At 49.4% G+C, this 19,417-nt stretch overlaps 1 protein-coding gene across 1 annotated transcript; it reads right to left on the reverse strand.

Moving 5' to 3' along the window:
• Positions 1–618: 618 nt before the first annotated feature.
• Positions 619–19,281, reverse strand: LOC102052620 (inner centromere protein-like). Its single transcript, XM_055722000.1, has 19 exons — positions 18,724–19,281; positions 18,344–18,457; positions 15,186–15,763; positions 13,962–14,013; positions 13,289–13,322; positions 12,244–12,343; positions 11,432–11,522; positions 10,199–10,325; positions 9,991–10,125; positions 9,412–9,423; positions 8,698–8,807; positions 8,211–8,322; positions 6,835–6,945; positions 6,366–6,496; positions 6,090–6,168; positions 5,062–5,166; positions 4,724–4,834; positions 3,004–3,160; positions 619–2,466 (listed from the first exon to the last, which is right to left on the reverse strand). The coding sequence occupies exons 1-19, from the start codon at positions 18,858–18,860 to the stop codon at positions 2,261–2,263; spliced, it is 2,502 nt and encodes an 833-aa protein (XP_055577975.1). The 5' UTR covers positions 18,861–19,281; the 3' UTR covers positions 619–2,260.
• Positions 19,282–19,417: the final 136 nt, after the last annotated feature.

Raw genomic sequence — 19,417 nt, forward strand, 5'->3', positions numbered from 1 at the left:
GGCCAGAGGCCATCCCCTACCCCCCAGATCTGAGAAAGATGAAGTGAGGGTGTTGCCACATAGGCTGAAATCAGCTCTGCAGCATCCTGTGTAAGGGGAGGAGTGGGGTGCAGCCCGGCTGGACGCAGCAGGGAGCAGGAGAGAGGTGGGAGCACAGTGAGGGGACCACCAAAGCCACAGAACCAGCTGGACCCTTCGATTGCTGCTGCCCTGGGGAGAACACTGGCAGCACCCCCAGAACTCAGTGCATTGATGAGGAGGCAGCAAGAGCTCTGCCCCTGGGCACAGCTGTGATCGTTTGAGCCCGAGCACATCTCCCCTCCAGCAGGCTCAGCCCCTTTCAGTAAAAACCAAGTCAAATCCATCTTCTACCTCATGAGTTACTCCTTTGGGTAACACTACTGAGAGGGGTTGAAAGACCTAAGGGACACTGAAACCCTGGAGGGACCCAGGAGACCCCAAAAGACACAGAGATAAGCCCAGAGAGCTCAGGGGGACCCAAGAGAGACCAGCCAAGAAGGGAAAGAGTCACTGAGAGCCCCACAAGCATTCAGTGGGATGCAGGGGGGGGGGGGGGTGGGGAGCCCAAGGTGAACAGAAACAGAACTACTCCCAGGAGCAGGGATGCAATCCAGCAGCCAAAAGCAGCTTCACACAGCCTTTAGTGGCTGCAGAGCTCTGCTGGCACATGCTGAGCTGCTCTGTGCCTCTGCAAAGCTCATCCCAGCTGCTATCACTGGCTCTGCAGAGTTCAGAGCTCTAGAGACCCACCAAAAGCTCTAACAGCCTGCAAGACACTTCCACCATGACACCTGCAAACTCCTCTATTCCAAACCCTCCAACTCCACCATAAAGCTCCCCAAAACCACTCTGGCAGAGGTAAGCAGGCCTAGAGCGCTCTGAACAGGCCCACGGCCACATCTCTGCGTTTGCTCTTGGCAGCCTGCAGCCGAAGGGGGAGGCAGATCGCCAGCCCAGTACCAGGGTCTGGGCAGGGCTGCATGGGCTAGGGACCCTCCTCCTCCTCGAGGCAGGTCACAGCTCTGATCACACAGCAAAAGGGAACAGCCCCAGCCTGCAGGAGGGATCCCAGGGCAACACGCCACACCACCCAGGGCAGGGGGGAGTCCCTCCACTGTGCTCACGTTTGTGCTAGACAGTGCAGCTCGAGATGGGACAACTGAAGAAAGAGGAAGGAAAGGTTATTTTGGCAAGTGTGGGACTTGGCTCCGACTTGGGGACTTTCCCTTTTCATCTAAGCATCTTCCTCATTGCTACGGTCAGCAGGGTTTAGCTAGCCAAATCTCTCTTGGAATGCCGCCAGCTACACCAGCTAGCACTCCGGGGCCTGTAAGGGCAGCCAAGACCCAGCACTGGTGCACAGCTGTCCCCACACAGCTCTGTGGGGCCTCGGGACCCTCCACCACCACCACAGCATGCCACAGCTGTCCCCAGGCAACCACCGGCCTGGGCTTGGGATGCGCTGCAGGAGCCAGGAGATGCCTGCTGCCACGGAGCACGCCCCAGGGTGCACACAGGCAGGGGAGCACGCAGCGGGCAATGCCAACACACTCCTACAGAAATCATTGCACTGCTTACCCTTTCCTAGCCACAGCTTCCAACTACATCTCCCTTCTGCCCAAGCAAGGCTGTATGCTAAAGCCTCCTAGAAAAACAGGACCAAAAACTTACCCCAGGCTTCATTTTTCCATTAGAAAAGAACAGCAACAAGACATTTAGACATTGCTTTAGCAGTTCAAGCAGATTTTTCTAACTGCAGGAAAAAGATTCTGGCTCAGACTAACAAGAGGTCACAAGAATTCTTGAAGGAAAAACTACTTGCAGATAGAAGCATTGTTAAATACATAAATATACAAAATGCGTTATGAAAATATTACCTGCTCAGGTTGATTAAAAAATTTGAATCTTCCCTACAGCAATTTCACAGCTTCCTTGTGTAAGATTCTGCAAGTGATCTGCAGGAATATGTAATGGTGCAATGTCACATCTTCAAACATCTGCATTTTCACTTGCAGAAACCACAGCCATCGATCTCAAGTCAGCCATCCAGAAGTACCATCCCACCATGGCAGGGAGAGGGCGTGGGGAGAGAGGAGAGAAACACTGATAGCCTTTATTGCAAAGGGATTTTATTAAATATTTTCATTTTTCTAAAAAAAAGCTTAACACTGTAAATATGCTGCATGCTAAGAAAACAGATACACCATATTATTATAAAAACACGTCTCTCTGCAGTTTCTCAGCTCTTGAAGTTGCAACATGGGCCACAGGTAGATTTGGTCCCAGGTGGGGAATGCCAAACTGCTGAGCTTGTGCGCTTGAAGTATCTGGGTTTGCTCTTGCCAAAAATATCCTCCAGCTTAGGGCTTGGAATTAGACCAAAGAGTTGGTCAACATTCACCGGGTGATAGTATTGGTGTAAAATGGCTTGATTAAGCTGAGACCCTATGGAAACAACCATATTGGGGAAGAGACTCGAGTAAGTTTTCAGCACTCTGCTTAAGGTTCCCTTTCCCTGCAGGACAGGGACTCTTCTTCCACACCTGAAAAACTACTACCTGTGCAGCAAGTGTGAATAACAGGTTTACTTGCTCACTGCAAAGCTCTGAACTCCACACCCACCTCCAGGTTGCCAGCAGTGCTTGTTTCAAGCCACTCGGCACACAAGGCACACCCCACACCCACCACACCTTGGTTCCCCTGAGGGAGGCCGGCTGCCTCATTACTAGCAGAGCCTTCACCACTCTTTTCACACCCTCAGATCCAAACACATGCATGAAGGACTTGGGTTTAACTTCAACACGAGAGCACTTGCAGGAAAGCAGCTCCAGTCCCCCTCATGCTTGAAGCCAGCAGCTGCCAGCACTGCTGAAGTTTCCTGGACTGCGCTTTGGGGAACCTGAGATCGCACCAAGCGAATCGGGAAAGCTCCAGCTTCCCAGGGAATGAATTCAAGGAAGCCAAACCAGACTTGGCACCTACCATCAGCCCAGGCAGGGACAGGCTTCCGAGGTTGATTCTCATCATCTGTGGAATCGTCACTGTTCAGATCCATCCCATAGTTATTTTTGTTTACCTTTGGGGATCTGGATGCCTTTGTGCCCTTCAAGGGTCTTAAGTAGGATGGGGAGATAGGTTTCTGAAATCACAGAGATAAGCACTGATCAGAAGAGGAAGCAGACCTTGCAATCGGGCAGGAGAGCAGCCAGGGCAGGCTGACCACCCGACCCATGCAGCCTGACCCTTTGCAGGCACCTCAAAGCCCTGACACCAGCAAGATGAGCAGGCTGTGCTCTGGTCCCAGCGCAGAGCCGCAGCGAGATGCTGTCCAGCTACTTCGGCAGTCCCCTCACACTGAGCACAAGCCACAAGTTAAGAGGTGCGCTCCCAATGCCACAGGCTGGGCAAGGAACTTCACTGTAAAGGGAGCGCAGCCAGAAACGAGAGCCAACGGCTCGCTTCCTAGAGCAGATGCACCACATGTTCATTTTCACCCCTAGGTCAAAAAACAGGAGAGAGATGAAAAGGTCACCTGCCCCTGTACGGGAAGCCTTTGATCTACACATTAACTGGAAGATCTATAATATTCCTACTCAACAGATGACTTTGGGTTGAGATGTAGAAATGCTCAAATCCTCTTTGTCTTTTTTTAACTGAACTTTGCTTAGAAGCCATGGACCGCTGAAAGCCAGGCTGTAGCGCAGGACTGTGTGCTGCAGCAGGGACTGCAAACACAGGGCTGAAACAGCCAATTGCCCACCCTGTGGCTCCAAGCTGCCAGAAGAGCCTGCCAGTACCCAGCCAGGCCTCTGTTTCACACTGAAACTGCAGGTCAGAAGAGCGCAAGCCAAAGGTCGGCGATACCTTTTGTGGTGAGGAACAGGGATGACTAGAGACAGGACGGCCTTTTGTCGTACAGGACAACCTAGAGGTGCTGACCCTCTGGGAAGGCAAACCTAATTCTGCAGGACTATCCATTAAAGGAATACAGAAATACACACATGTCTGTACAAATACAAAAACTGTCACTGTGCTCAGTGACTTGATAACCCCTTTTAACCCCTTTCCCTCCTGTTTTTTGAATAAAAGCCCTGGAAGAACACACTGTGTATGTCTAAGTACTTGGCTTTTGCACACATGGCTCTACCACTTGAACCCTTTCATGTGTTTCCCGGCAGATCTGGTTTTCATCCTCCAGAGCTCTGACATGAGTCACAGCATGGAGAAGTCAAGGAGTCAGTCAGCCCAGAGACAAGCAGGTTTACTGGCAGAGGCAGTACTCAAGTCTGTTCGACTCTGAGCAGCTTTTACCTCCACCCCTCCAGCAGTTACCAGGTTTAAGCAGCTCCAATTCAAACAGTCCCTGGAGACCCAACAGCCAGCCAGAATCAGGGTTGCTGCAGGCTAAGCTGACGCCTCATGGTGCGCTGCCATCCTGTGGCCATTTCCGACATCTTTTCCAAGACGAAGCACTTTTTCCTTCATGTTCCCCGTGCTGAGCTCTCCACCAAGCACCCAAGACAGACATACATCCCCTCCTCTGCACAGAGGCCTGTTAAACACCAACAGCCTGCACTTGACTGTTGCATTTCCTGCGCCATCACTGATGGATAACAAATCTGCAGGCTGGCTCCAACCGCAGGAGCCAATTAGATACCACAGACTCGTGTTATTTGAGCGCTCGGCTGCAACCAGGACTCACCTTTACAGTTTTTCTCAGCCATGCACCACAGGCAGCAGTTAATTCTTCCGGTTGCTTGATTTTTTTCTCCTCTCCCAGCTGCTGCTGAGGCTTCTGCAGTCGATCTTCCTCCTGTTACGATGCAAAAATTAAGTCATTCTTCATTCATGTTCACCCAAGCAAAACAACCAGACTGTCTGGAACTGAGCCATATATTCTGGGGTCCTTGCAAGAAAACCCTCGGTTTCTCTGTGTCTTCTGCAGAAAAAAAACAAACCAAAACCCCAGGACTCAAAGATAAAGCAACTCCTGTCTTTGCTCAGAGCCAGATCGACAATGTCTCCAGAGCCTATGCTTACCTTAACTGCTTTGGGCCAGGTATTACAAGCCACGGCAGTGGATTCTGGAGGCTTGGCTCTCTTCTGCGCAGGCAGCGGGTGCAACATTTTTGGCCTCTCTTCCTCCTAAGGAGAAAAAAAAAAAAAAAAAAAAAAAATCACTGCTTGGGCTCCTTTTCAATCCAAACCACTTTTTTCTAGGTGTTTCTTCTCCCATTCTACTCAGTAGGGAAGACCTAACAGGAGGGCAAGAGCTGCAGGCATTTTGGATTATATTCAACATCTCTCTTATCTGGAGGACCTGTGCTGTGGCTCACTCCAGCCCAGCTGCTGGCAGCATATGAAGATTTTAAACCTTCATTAAAATTATATAGCACAAACAGGAGTTTGAATGTCATGGACCTAGTGAGTAAGGGCAGCAAGAGTAAAAACAGAAGGAGGAATTTATCCTTAAAAGTAGCAGCATTTCAGGGTTTGATTTTTTACTAATTAAGGAGGCAGAAGAAAGAGTGACGTTAAAAGTAGAGTGAAAATAAAATGTTGCTGTGATATTTTCAGACAAACAGCCTTGACTTTAACCCAATAACATTCTTCAAGTGCAAATGAAACTACATGAAGCCATTGATACCTGAAGTTTGTTATGGGGATCATATCCTCCAAATACAGTGAGTGAATGTAGTATTAAAAAACCTCTCTTACTAATTTCCATATTCATTTAAGTATCGGTGAATGCCATTTGGAGGTGTTCTTCAAAGTGCGATTTTATGGCTGTCACCCATCTTGTGATGGGGCTGAGAAGGCTCACCTGTTACCAAGAAAACAGTCAACCCCAACTTTATCAACAGAGTTGGCTTATTCTCACACAAACCCCAACTCCTTACAATAATGTTTGGCTTGTCATCCATTTTATCATATTTGTTCCTCCCAATAACATAACAGCAAATGTTAAAACCTTAACCAGTAACACAGCGCTTGGAAAACAAGTCTGTGTATCCTATGCCTTACTAGTTTACAACAGAAGTTGTTCCAAGACCACTTCAGCTCCCCACCTTTATGTTTTTTTCTGTAAGCACTGATGACCCCAGCTGTAGTTGGAGGGCCTTCTCTTTCACTTGCTGTTTGTGATCCCTGGGGAAAAAAGTTGTCATTTAGTTAGAGGAAAGCATGTCTGCCCACCCCCTCAGGCATCCTTATAGCCTCTTGCTTCAGCAACTGAAACCTTTGGGACAGCCAGACAGTCCCAATTTCAGCAATACTATTTATATTTACTGCTTCACTGTGCCTGCTGCCAAATCCCCTCCTCCAGGATAGGAACAAGCTAATACCTCTCCTTCACTTGTTCCACCTGTTGCTGCTCTATAAGATTTTTCAGTTCCAAAACTTTCTCTCCTTTTGCTTTCACTCCATCTTCTCTCCTCTTCTGCAGTGTTTCTTGCTGCCCAAATTTGTCTTCCTCCTGAAGACAGAAGAAAACCCTCGTAACCCTCCAGCTCAGGTGGGTCAAAATGGAGAAAGCAAATGCTTTGAGACAACCTATGCCAGTTATGTCTCATTCTCATTTCCCACGGCCTGCCTACCAGTTGGGCAGTCTCCCCCTTCTGTCCACACAGGCCCAAAGTATCCTTGTGTTTAAACCCAACATCAACTGTCTAGACAGAAATCTTGCAGCATGGACACTAAATTCCCTGCAGCAGGAGAGGCAGTAACCCTTCCCTGTCCCACCAGTCAGAACAGCGCACGAGTTTCCTGCTACTCCCTTTTCTACATGCAGGAGGGACTTGGAGTTGAGCTTACCATCCTCAGCCATTTCTGCTTCCGTGCATCAGCTTCCCCACACTTCTTGGACAGCTTTTTCTTGCTCCGCTCCTCTGCCACTTTCTCTTCTCGCACTTGTGAGAGGTGCACCTGAGAAAGACACACACGTCTGCTCCACCGCCCCCGAGGACGCACCGCACAGCCTTGCCCAAATGGAGGACGAGGACTGCTTCTGAAGGCTGTGATATCCCAGGTCCTGATGAGACAGAGAACCCAACGCCCAGCAAGTGGCACACATGCATTGGATTTAGTGCCAATCTCGTGCAGCAAGTCTACCACTTACCACAGGCCACGCAAAGAGACACCCATTGCTTGGGGTGACAGGGGAGGGGAGCACAGAGACCATTACACAACCCCAAAATACCTGTCCCCATCTTGTGATTCTCTGCAGAACAAGGGGTTCTAGCACCTGGTTGCTACTTCTCCTGCAGTGCTGCTGCTGCCTAACTGAACTGCAGAATGAACTGGGGATGTGAGAGCTGACTGAGCCCCAGCAACACAGTTCCATCACTTGAGCTCTGTTGCAGCAAAAGCACTAGTATGTCCACAGCAGCAGACTCGTCAAGACTGGGAGTATTTTTGGCTGCTCAGTCTTTGGGAAAGGCTGAAAGGAGCACGACTCCTTTGTTTTCTGCTAAGGCTGACCCTTTCCAAATGTTACTTCAGTCCACATTTAGTCCCCAAAATGAGCAACCATCCTTCTCCCAAAGGCTGCTAGGGCACAGCCTCCTCAACCCTGCAGAACCCGTGCGATTGTACAAAAGCAGCAGCACCATCCACACACAGCAACGAGCAGTCCATCCTAGCATGCTCTTCATCTGCCTGCCCCCAAACAGGGGCCAGACACTGCTTTAAAAAAAACATAATACAAATACACACACAGCCAAGTCTACTAGCCATGAGCATCCCTTGCAGGCTTGGTAGCTATTCTTTCCCACCACATCTTTGCAACCCCTTGCAAGTACCACACCTTCACTGTCTGTAATGTCTTGTGTGAACAGCTCGCTCAGTGCACTGTGAGCTGAGTAAGGCTGTCTCATTGGCAGGGCCTGTTCACAGGACAGTTGAGGGATGCTGACACATTCCTTGAACACAGAACACCATAAACACTGCATGTAAGAACAGGAATGTTTAGCACCACTGCAGAGGTACAGAGAACAAAAGCCTCCTCATGTTAGACAGAGAATTTCAGTGTCTCTGATGCAGACTTACCCACCACCTGATTAGTCACCATCAGCAGCAACCCAGGGCTTGCATGTATCATACCCGCAGTGTGTCTACACCCTCTTGGTCTCAGAGCTCACCGAGGTAATGTCACTATACTGCACGGTCCAAAGCTTGGTTAGCCTTCTTACCTTCTCATCATTCTGTAAAATCTTCTGCTCCATTCGCTTTTTCTTCTCTTCTTCCATTTGTTCCACCCGCTCCCGAGCCTGCAGTGCCTTCCTCAGACGCTCTTCCCTCTTCCTGGGCACCATGCGTGCAAGAGGGGCTTGTTAGCTTTGCCTGCTCCAGCAGAGAGGATGCTGGGGGAACAGGGACTTGCCATGGTACTGGGGAAAACAGTTATTTTGCTTGACTTGCTTCGGCTGAGCTGAGCCTTGGCTCACTTCTGGATGAAGTTTAGATATTATCAGGTGCTTTGCATCAACACAGTTCTTACTGCCACGAGCCATGAACAGAAGGGCTCAGGCTGCCCAGGCTGCACCACTTGCTAAATGCTCCTTCCAAACAGGAGGCACAAAGCGTGGTACAGCAGTGCTGTCTGCCGGGCAGGAAAGGCCTCAAAGGCAATTCTGTGCTGAACCAGGGAAGGAGGAGGGGGTAAGGGACCCAACTCACTGTTTCATTTCTGCCTGCCGCCGCCTCTTTTCCTCCTCCACTTTCTTTTTCCTCTGTTCCTCAGCCTCCTGCTTCTTCCTGAGGCTTTCCAGTCTCTGCCGCTCCCTCTCCTGAAGGGACATGAGTTCAGGCTGTACCAATTGCTGGGGCCTGTTTCTACCCTCAGGCTGCTTGCACACAGGCAGCTAGAGGCTAGGCAGCCTGCTAAACAAAGAAGTCACTGTCAGAGTCATATTCACCCACACACCAGGATGGGAAGTGAACAGTAGGGAGGAAACCGGTTTGGCATCAGTGCTTATTCAACTAATAAGAACAGAAGAGTCAGGTATAGGAGGGAAACACCTCAGTCCTTCAGCTGTAGAGAATATGTTTAGGCAAGGAAGAGCACACTCCTGCTGTAGGTGACCACCTGTAGCAGCAAATGCTTCTCGCCCGGGACAGTATTCTACACCAGCAGCTGGGAGGATGGGGAAGAAGGAGCACAGTGCAAGCAGCCTCGCTTAGAGGCCAAAAGGTTTCTTAGCAGCTCCCAGACACAGCAGAACACACCTGAAAAAAGATCCTGCCACCTCACCACTGGTGTGGCCAGTTGACTTATTTGGACAGGGAGCTGCATGGATGCCAGTGTGAGGGGAAAGCTGTCAGTGCCCATGAGGCAAGAAGCACAGCTGTTAGAATCTTCCAGCCCCCACAGTTAAGGGTGTCATTACTTACGACAAAGTCTCCCTGTAGAGAAGAGACAAAAAAAATAGATCAAGGCTTTGGAAGCAACACTAGAACTCCCCTTCACAGCATGCACACCCCATTCTTAGCTGCAGCTCCTCACCAGTATGTGGTAGAGAAACCATTGCCTGACCCCACACTGTCTGTCCTTCAGCCCCACAGCAGCCAGTTATGCAAGACACAAGGGCAGATTCCCACTGCAAAGAAAAATCTTCCCACTCTCCTATGGTTCAACAGTCCCAGAATATAAAAATGTTGCTGCTGACTACAATTAGAGCAGCTGAGATTTCTCTGCTCCTGAGGAAGGTTTGAGGATGGGTGCTAAAGACTCCTGGCCAACAACAGTGTGTGCAGACAAACTATGTAAGGCAACACTGACCAGTTTTCCTTCACCGGTGAGGATGAAGTAGAACTGTGAGGCCAGTTTGCTACGAGGACCTGCACTAATCCACAGTAGCAGACCGAACTAGGAATATGCTTATGCTTTTCTAAGCAAACAGTCCCTCCTGACACTCCTCCAACCTTGACCCCCTCCTCCAGCCCTGCGAGGGAACGTGGACTCTGACACACCTTAAGATCAAGCCGGGTGGGTGTATTGCGTTTGATGAAGTTCTTTATGACACCCCCACGTCCTGTGGGCCCTGGGCTCACAAGCAGCTGGTTTCGCTGTACAGCCTGCAGGAAGTTTTTCAATGGTCTAACCATCTAAGAGGAAAAGATGTCGGGAAGTCAGTACCTGCCAGGGAAAGGGAGGCAAAGGACCATGGCACCCACTCACCTTGCTAGCTGGAGAGGAAGAAGTTTGGTCTGCTGAAATCTGCTTGTCACCCGAAGGAGGAAGGGTATGACCCCCTGGCTGCTGCCCATTCCGTGTAACATCCACTGCTCGTTTACAGCTTCTTGTCCTGATGGCACTAGCAAGAGGCACGTTAGGTGACCACTGTGCTCCCCGATCTTTCCAAAAGTATTTACTTGCTATCACACACTCCCCTCTGCCAACTCACCGCTGCTAGAGGACATGGGCCTCCTACCAACTCAGTGAGCCCCATGGCCCACGCACCATCCCACTGTGGAGGGCAGAAAAGGCACGCAACAACTCAGTAGGGGAACACCCAGGCTCCAGAGCAGTAATGTACAACATCACGCTCACTCTCATGCTCCACCCAGAGCCTCAGCAGGCGAGAGGTCTATCAGGTATTAGCAGCACAAGATAGACATAACCTTGGTGTTTGCAACTAGCCAGCCCAGTTCAACTCACTGCCAGGGTTTCATGTGCCTTATAAATAACTTTGGATGCTCACAGGTTTACCTGTGTCAGAAATTACTTCACTTGCTTCCCCTAATTCCAGGGAAAACCAGGGAGAACACCTTCACTGCACAGTTGGGGCCCAATCCAGCAGCAGCCCTGAGGAAGGCTGCATATTCTGACCCATCACACAGTGCTAGGCATCCGCATGAGAACAGAGGTTACCATTGCCTCCCTTCCCATCCGCTACCCACAGCAAATTCACCCCAGCAAAACCAGGGCAGGAGACTGAAGGCAAAGCAAAAATCAGCTGAAGTCTCATGTGAGACACCAGTAATACAAGGAGTGAAGAAGTCAGTCAGGTATTCCAGACATTTGCACAAGATAAAAATAAACAGGTCAGTCACCTATTCGTGTTGCCTTCTGAAATTACTCCCAGACCACCCCTTTATGAACCACTCAGAGTCACATCTATGCTGTAAATTAACTGTGCTATCTTAAGCACTTTTGCTGGTTTGTGCATCAACTCATGCGTCTGCTTCCCAAGCCAGACCTAGGTCCCAGACCCAAACAAGGCTCAAGAAGTCACAAGTAACTTCCACAAGACAAGACCTGGCCAAAGAAGATTTCAAAACTACATCAGAAGTGGGGGGGAAAAGTAGGGAAACAAACACTCAAAGCTTTTTAAAACAAATTACTTAAAAAGCCAGGCCTGAGTCCTTCCAGACCACTGGCTCATTCCTCCTCCTTGCAAATGTCTCATACCAGATGCGGGAGGGATTCTCCTGGGACTTGGCACAGTGGGGCTGTTCCTGGTTCTTGTTCTGGGGTTCACTGTTTGGATTTACACAGCTTCCTGTGAAGAAAGCTGTAGTTAGCACCACGCACAAGGCATCCTGAAGTGCTCTGGTTCTTGTCTCCAACTCTCATGTGCTCAGAGCCCCGTGCCATGTAACCAAACTGAGAAACCAGCAGCCTGAATGGCTACCTGGAACATCAGTGCTGCATACATACACTGTGAAGCATGCTGTAGTACACATGCTGTACAAACCCTTTTGAACATGCACAAGGTGTCTCAGCAAAAGGCCTCCAGCTACTCTTCCCTCCACTGCAGCTACAGCTGCTTATCAGATCCTATAGTTCCCACAGGGGATAAATAAAAAGCCTGAATCTCTCCCTCACCTTGCTTTGAGGCACAGTAAACAAACAGGACCTATAAATCCTCACATAATATAAACCCAGAGGAAATGGATGTCAAGGTGCTTTAACAGAACATTACCCTATGTGGAAGATTCCACATCTAAGAGCAATCTCCTTTCCAAGTGTTCTCACTTACTCGTGCAGACTGAAGTTGGACAGGACAGCATTTGTCTCAAGGCTTGGACACATTTACAAGATGTCCTTACTTATTTAATTGCACGTTTCACCTCTTCAGGAGATCAAAAGTTTACCTTAACTGGTCAGAGGTGGTTTTGTTTCAACACGAGTCCCAGATTTTCTACAAGCCCTCATGCTGACTCCCTGGTCTGTGTCTCTTTGGGGCTTCATGCAAGAAAAGCAAGAAAGCTCAAAGTTACCTTCATTGTTCCCTGCCTGCTGCTCAGGAGGAGGTAAGTGCTGTGCAGAAGGGCTGGCAGCTTGTGCACTTTCACATGAAACGAGGATGACTTCAGGAATCTGCAAGAAAAGGAAACAAGCATTCTCTTAGCACGGTTGCTCCAAAGAACAAGGCTACCACAGACCTGCTGCCCTGAAAAAGCCAGTCACTTCCAACTGCAATCCTGCTGCTAGGCTAGGGTCTGCTTCTCTGAGCTACAGCGCTGCTGCATGCATGCTGACTGGCTCGTTTCAGTAACAGGGGGTCTGCTCACGGAACACCAGCCACTGCAGGAAGGACAGGTGCCCAGCATTTCTTAACCAGAGCAGGTGCCTTACTGAACCTGGACTCCAAAGTCAAAGCACCTTGAGCATGACAGGCAGCTGCTACATACCTTGAAGACCCCAATTTTCAAACTACAGATATTCCAGCCCTGAAAGACAAGTCCCTGTGAAATGTTTCAGGTTACAACATCATTAGGCACTTTAAGTACCTTTACGGTATATTCACAGGATGTTTTTGCCAGCTCAAAGGAGGGGATGGGTTTCTTTGTCCTGCTACCACTGCAGGCTTACGCTAGCTTGCTGCATACATGGCCTCAGTGGCCAAGGAAAGCACATTAACTTGAACTACCCTCCTGATTTTTGCAGCTCAAACCAGCCATGCAACAGGGACAGGCTAAAAATACACAGTCTATTACTATGCCCAGCTGACAGGCAAAAGCTTGCCGACTCCTGGGAACCTGGCCAAGCACCTCTGAAAGCTCCATCTTGAAAAGGCCTTATCAAGGCACAAAATGTCTCTGCCCACCAGAAGCCAGAGTGCCAGCCGGCTTATCTAGCTGCCTAAGCATTAGAAGGGCAGCACTGTCCAACTCAGCAGTGCCTTCGCTGGGCGTGAAGAGACATGACAGAGCGATCCCTGGCCACATCCCCTGCTTCCAGTGACAATGCTCAGCAAAAGGTATCAACTCAGGCGAGAAGATGTCTAGACAGATAGTTTGTAGGTTGCTCCTTAAAACTTACCTTTTCACTTGGGGGATTCAGTTCCAGCCCAGGTCTGTAAAGGAAGAGCAATTTTAATTATTTCAGCTCTGAAGGGTGAGTTACAGGTGATAAAAGTACAATGGAGCCAGCATGTGTAACCCCAAGGAAAGCACAGGTAAGTACATCCACACAAGCCTGTTTCAGCCAGGCCACACAGAGGTGGAGAGGTAAATTCTTCTGACAGACCATACCACTGCATTACTGAACATCCTGAAAAGCCTTGTTCCCTTCCACAGAACTTCCACGTAGCAGGTAAAAAGAAAACTTGGTGAGCCTTCAGTGGAGTCGTACCTGCCCACCTTTCAAGCCAGACCACAGCTGACTGACCTCCAGCACCACCAGGCACTCGAGGCTGGTTACAGCCAGGAATCCCAGAACATTATTCACATGATGCCAGCCAACACCAGGGAGAGCAACTGCTGGCAGCCTCACCCTAATGCAGTGCTTAACCTCACCGTGCTCTGAACAGACTTTTGAAAAGGGCTGTGCCTAAACAGCAAGCTTTGAGATACCAACCAGCCCCAGGTGACAACATCACCTGAACAGTCCATTACAAAACCAGCCCTACACATTTAATATAAAAGGAACACATACAGCTTCCTTGCAGGGTTTTCTGTGGTTTCTTTCTGCCTGCTTTATGTGGTAGCCTCACCTCATGCTGCTAGTCCCATCATCTTCCACAAAAACTTCCAAGGAGCTTTGACCTGGGGGAGAAAAACATAAGCTAGTTTGGGGATTTAATTCTGATGCTTCCCAACAGCAGCAGTGCATGCGTGGTAGAGCTCGGGTCTCTGTACAGGCTTTCCTCCCAGGGAACACGCTGATTGCTCATCTCAGCTTTCCACACCAGAACTACCACCTCCTTCAAGTGTCACTGACAAACTGGTGTAGGCTGGGAAGGCAGAGAACTGAAGCAGCAGCTCTTCTGCCTGCAGACTGCTCCAGCCGCACAAACATGCTCTTGCTGTGTCAGAGACAGCATTTCCCAGTCAATTGACTTCAGCTCCTGCCTCCTTACACAGTTTTATGCAGAGATTTGGTGGATTTAGGCTGATTTCATTCCCCCCCTAACACCACTTAGCTGAAAGTGTTATAATGAATGCCTAGATACAGCATGACTCAAAGCTGACAAAACCAAATACCAAAGGCCTCAGTGCTTTATTAGAAGCCAATCTGTCTTCAGAAGCTATGATTTTAGAAAGTCCAAAAAACAAAACCTTCCCAGGAATAGTGGGAATAGAGGATTCAGGAGTTTAGTGCTACCAGGAATAGCCTGGATTTTGGAACAGTTTCCTCTGATGACTACGCTATTTGGTTCTCTATCTTCACCCAAAAAGCATTTAAGTTCCTCTGCCAATTTCAGCCAAATTTCAGGGGTGGAGACATTCAGCTCCTATACATTTTTCAGAGAGCTGGCAGAAGACACACAAATTAAAGCTCCTCCCCAGGGAACAAAATAGTCTCTTCTGTTGGGCCAAACCACACATGTGGCTAGAACCAGCCAGACCACATTCCCCTTTTGCTGGTTTTTTTTTTGGTTTTTTTTTTGTTTGTTTTTTTTTTTTTGTTTGTTTGGGTTTTTTTCCCCTCCCACAACCTAAGTAACCCAACCTCCAAACCCTTCGCCTATACTCCAGCAGGCACTTCCTTCACCTGCTGCAGAAAAACACAGCCTGAGACTTGGTCTGACAGCAGATGAGAACCTGAAGACTGCACCCCAAATCAGTGGAAGCCACAAGGTCTACAAACGAGGAGGCTAAGAGGAGCCAAAGACAGTCAATATGGATGAGCAGCTCCACAGCTGCTTACTCCATGCACCAAAGCACAGAAGCTGACTGAGCCAAAGAAATGCACTTGACAACTGAAAGAAACTTACAGCTCACTCTGCTGGAGGCAGAGGATGATTCCCGCACCGCTGCCTTCTTTGAAATGGCCCTGCTGATAGACCGACGGATCATGCTCTCTCTTTTGCTGGCCAGTGAATATTTTTCTGCCAAGGAGGCCCTATGGCTCTTGTGGGGGCCGCACACAAAGCTTCGGCGTGCAGAACAACGGCGTGTTTTGGACATCACTGTAGTTATTCTGCTGTCAGAGTCCTGGAAAAGCACCTTTTCGAGGCCTTGAGGAGATCCATCTCCTTCTTGAGGCATGGCAGGATCTCCATTTCTAGCAGCCTTGGGAGTGGAGGTACTTGCACTTCTTTCAGGGGCTCCCTTCCCCGCTGCCGTGTCAGCAGGGATGACAGAACACAGACTGTGCAGCTCAGTGTCTGCATCCCCCTTGGGCAACTGCTGGCTTCTAACAGCCTCACTCGCCTGGGACGTCACTGCACAGCCAGGCACGGGCACCTCTTCCCCCTGACAGTCAGGGTTCTGGGGTTGGTATTTGCTGCAGCGCCTTTGGGAACTTGGCTTGGAAGATGCTGGCTTGATGCTGCTTCTCCTTCTGGACAGCCTTAAATAAAAATAATCTGAAATGAAGCAATGAAGAAGTCTCCCACTCCCAAATGATTTTTAGAGGGGAAAAAAAAAGCAGACAAGTTTGGAAGTGAACCTGTAGGCTTCCCCCCTCCACCATTCCCCTTGGCAACCCATCCTTTAGTACTGGTGAAATTCAGGAGCCGAACCTTGAGAGCTCACAGATGTGCTCTGTCAGAGTTAGTTGGCTAGAAACGGGAGTTTATTACTCTGCTACCCGCAACATGTTTTATGCTGAACGTTACTCTCTATACCATAGGCAGGAATGCAGGACACATACGCTCACTGCAACCATCCCAGCTATCAGCCTGGCACTGACTCACAAATAAAAGTTGTATTGCATGGACACAAACAGCAGCAGCTGAGGTACTGGGACACTCGTTGCTCTTCGCAGATAGTAACCCACAGCCCTGGGCAGAGCTGGCACCAGGGGCCAGTAAAGTCACACTGGTACAACCAACTTGACTCTGCCTTCAGCACAGTATAGGCATCCACACAGGGAGGGATTTTGGATCAAAGATATTGCAGTCTCCCACAATCAAGTCAGTGTGGAAGTCTCCCCTGTAGAGATCTACAAGATCCCAACTAGAAGCAGAAGGCTCTCTGGCAGGCTGCTCAGAATAAAGCACAACACTAGGAAAGCAGGGACCCAAGTGCTAAGAAAATGGCTCTAAACAGTTTTTGAACATGGCTGGGAAACAGCAATGCTGCCACACATGTAGGACCTGAGTGTTATCCTGAGGAAGGCAGCAAAAAAGATACCTATACAGTTAGGAGTAATTAATTCTTTGAACGACTTAAGAGAAAAATCATCAGGCACAGTAACTGTCTCTAGCTCTATTACTTCAGTTAAACTGACCAACTACCCAGAGGCTTGGGGAACTCTGGCAGTGAATCTTTTGTGCTGCATTAGGTAACTGCCAATGCTTCATCAGCAAGTCAAGGAGATCAGGTAGACAAATCCAAAACTCAAGGACCTTGCTTGCCCAGAGAAAGGTAGCTTCTGATGCCAAAGTGATCCAGAGGTAGCCAGGTAAAGGGCGGAGATTGGAGACAAGGACAAAATGGAGAGCTAATGTGGAAGCACATGAGAGCTAGAAAAGACAGCTATGAAAACCCACTGCGGTGTAAGAACAAAGTTTTACAGCGCCTGGTGCACAACCACCAGTAAGCAGTAACTTGTCCTACCGCCAGTATTCAAGTTGATACCCTCTGCCCTCCTGTCAACCTTGTTCTCTAATTTCTCACTCTGACTTCTAGCAAGAAGAGGGACTTTTTGCTAGAATTAGCAAAAAAGACCAAGCAGGAAATGTGTAACTAACAATACACTAAGAAATCAGTTTTAAAATACATACAGAGAAAAACAACAATGCCCTGACCTTGCAGGATGGAGCACAACACGCTGAATCACAGCATGAACTTCCCGTTGACAAATGACCACCCACCCAGGCATTTTGTCGCATCAGCATCTTTTCCAAAACCAAGTTTAAATGAGGAAAAATACACGCAAGACTTATCTTCTTCAGGGAAGCAATCCAGCTGCTACCTGAAAACAGTATGTCTTAAGAGCTCTCCTTGTTTAGATCTGCAACATTTTCTTCTCTTGCCCTCCTTCACCACACACACACATAAGCTTCCCACGCTTCCTTACTATTCTTGCTGTTCTCTCCATCCTCCATGTCTGGTTTCTGACAGTCTTCTAGTTCTAACTCTTCCTGTCCAACTTCTGTGGGGTTTTTCACTAGGGTTATCAAAATTAAAGTGCCTTAATACATAGTTTACTACCACATACCCAGTGATGAGGTTTGGGTCACGCTACAGAAACTGTCAGCATGCCAGCCCTCAGCTCACCACAAATGCTCCTCTGAAGGGAAGGTTACTTTAACTGTCTTGCTGTTGACAACAGGATGAGAGCAGCTACACAGCCAGCTACCATGAAACACTGGCATTAAGAAAGTTAATTAGCATCACAGCCATCCCTGACTACACATGCAATTTAATCGTGCTCTACACCATCCTGCCTTGGCATGTTTAAAAACCACAAGTGCAGTTGGTTCTACGCAAATTGCTTGGAATTTTCACTTCAATTTCTCCACTAATCCCTTTGAGCCTTTCTGCCTGTTGGTTGAAACAGTGACCATGAACATGCCACTTCTGTGCATCACTTGTAGTGAATTCCATTCTCAGGTTCTCTTGGGCACCGCCACAAAGGTTTAGGGAGTAATCACCAGTAGCAACCTCAAGCCAAAAATTGTGCTGAAACAAAACCAAATCAAAATCCAAACAGACAAGAAAACAGAATATATAGTACTCTTTGTTTCTGATCGGAAAAAACCCCAAACCAAACAAACATGGAAGCAAAGGAAACCAGCCAACTCTATCCCAAAATTTCACAAGAATCAAAATGCTGATTAATCTTGACATGCCCTTTTAAATGTATTTGCTAACTCAGGGAATAAAGTAACTATTTTATGTTCCTGTGTATGTGGAAAAAATTACTATTTTGTTTCCCTCTTAAAGGGCACGCAACAGAGCTAGAACAAACCGACTCACCTACCTCCTCCTGTTTGGCTCCTTATTTTCATCTTTCAGGCAGGAAGACTGCCTTTTCTTGAGACGCCTCCTCTGTGATGGTGTTTTAGGCATTAATACCGGTTCAGCCCCAAAGCTGCTGTTGGGCAGACAAACACATAAGACAGATTACTGTACCCCACTGCCTAAACCACTACTACCCACAAAACTGGGGATGAGTGCTAGGTAGGAAACATGGGAGTAGGATGTATTTTGGCACCAAGGCCAAAACCGAGCTGCGTTCTGAACCCACAGCTACTCAGCTGTGAAACTCCAGACATGCCCTTCACTTACAGGGGCTGGAAATGCTTTGAGGCCAGCCAGCTCCCCGGGAAACGGAGAGGTCCCCTCGGGGGCAGCCCCTACCTCTCCAGCATCCTCACGCCCTGCTCCTCCGCCTCCCGCAGCCAGGCCAAGTGCCTGTGCTCAGCATCGTGGAGGAACCGGGAAAGCCTCTGCCTGCACACCTCCAGCAGCTGCATAGGGCCGTCAGCCTCTGCCATGGCCCCTCTGAAACACGGGAGGAGAGAGGAAGGTTCGCAGGCACTCAGGGAGAGCCCGCCGGCAGGCAGCAACAGCCAGCCTGCTCCCCGCCTCGGAACGGACCCCAAGGACAGGCCAGAGCTTAAGCCCTAAAGGCTCCCCGGGCCTCGCTAGCTGCCTCCCGCCGAGGCGGAGCCGGCCCACGAGGCCTAGGCATGCTCTGCCGCCCCCTCACGCACCCACCCGCCTAGAGACCGCACCGCACCCTTACGGGCACGGCTTCCCTCCGCCCCAGGATCACCCCGGCCTCCACCAATCACAGAGCGCGGCGCCCAAACAGGGGTCTCTTATTGGCCAGCGCCTACGTCCATCACTCCCCCGCTGTTAAAACCCAGCAGCCAATTTGCTTGCCCTTCCAAGCCCCGCCTTCCAAGCCGAGACCTTCGCCACCATGGGGATTGATGGCCTGAAGGGAGCCGATTTTGAGCTCTCCCGTGTGGCCTCGCAGCCAATGGGGAGGGCGGGCTGGGGGGCGGCGCGGCGACGATAGGCTGGCGCGGCCGTGACGTCGGCAGGG

This window comes from Falco cherrug, chromosome 10, assembly GCF_023634085.1.
Source record: "Falco cherrug isolate bFalChe1 chromosome 10, bFalChe1.pri, whole genome shotgun sequence".
Classification (NCBI taxonomy): Eukaryota; Metazoa; Chordata; class Aves; order Falconiformes; family Falconidae; genus Falco; species Falco cherrug.

Bases quoted from the DNA above. Each gene is read 5' to 3' on its own strand.
- LOC102052620 (XM_055722000.1), bottom strand. From the start codon at position 18,860: ATGGCAGAGGCTGACGGCCCTATGCAGCTGCTGGAGGTGTGCAGGCAG. The intron at 18,458-18,723 runs GTAGGGGCTGCC...TCTGCCCAACAG, and splicing joins GGCGTGAGGATGCTGGAGAG to CAGCTTTGGGGCTGAACCGG. The intron at 8,323-8,697 runs GTGAGTTGGGTC...CATGGTGCCCAG, and splicing joins CGGCAGGCAGAAATGAAACA to GAAGAGGGAAGAGCGTCTGA.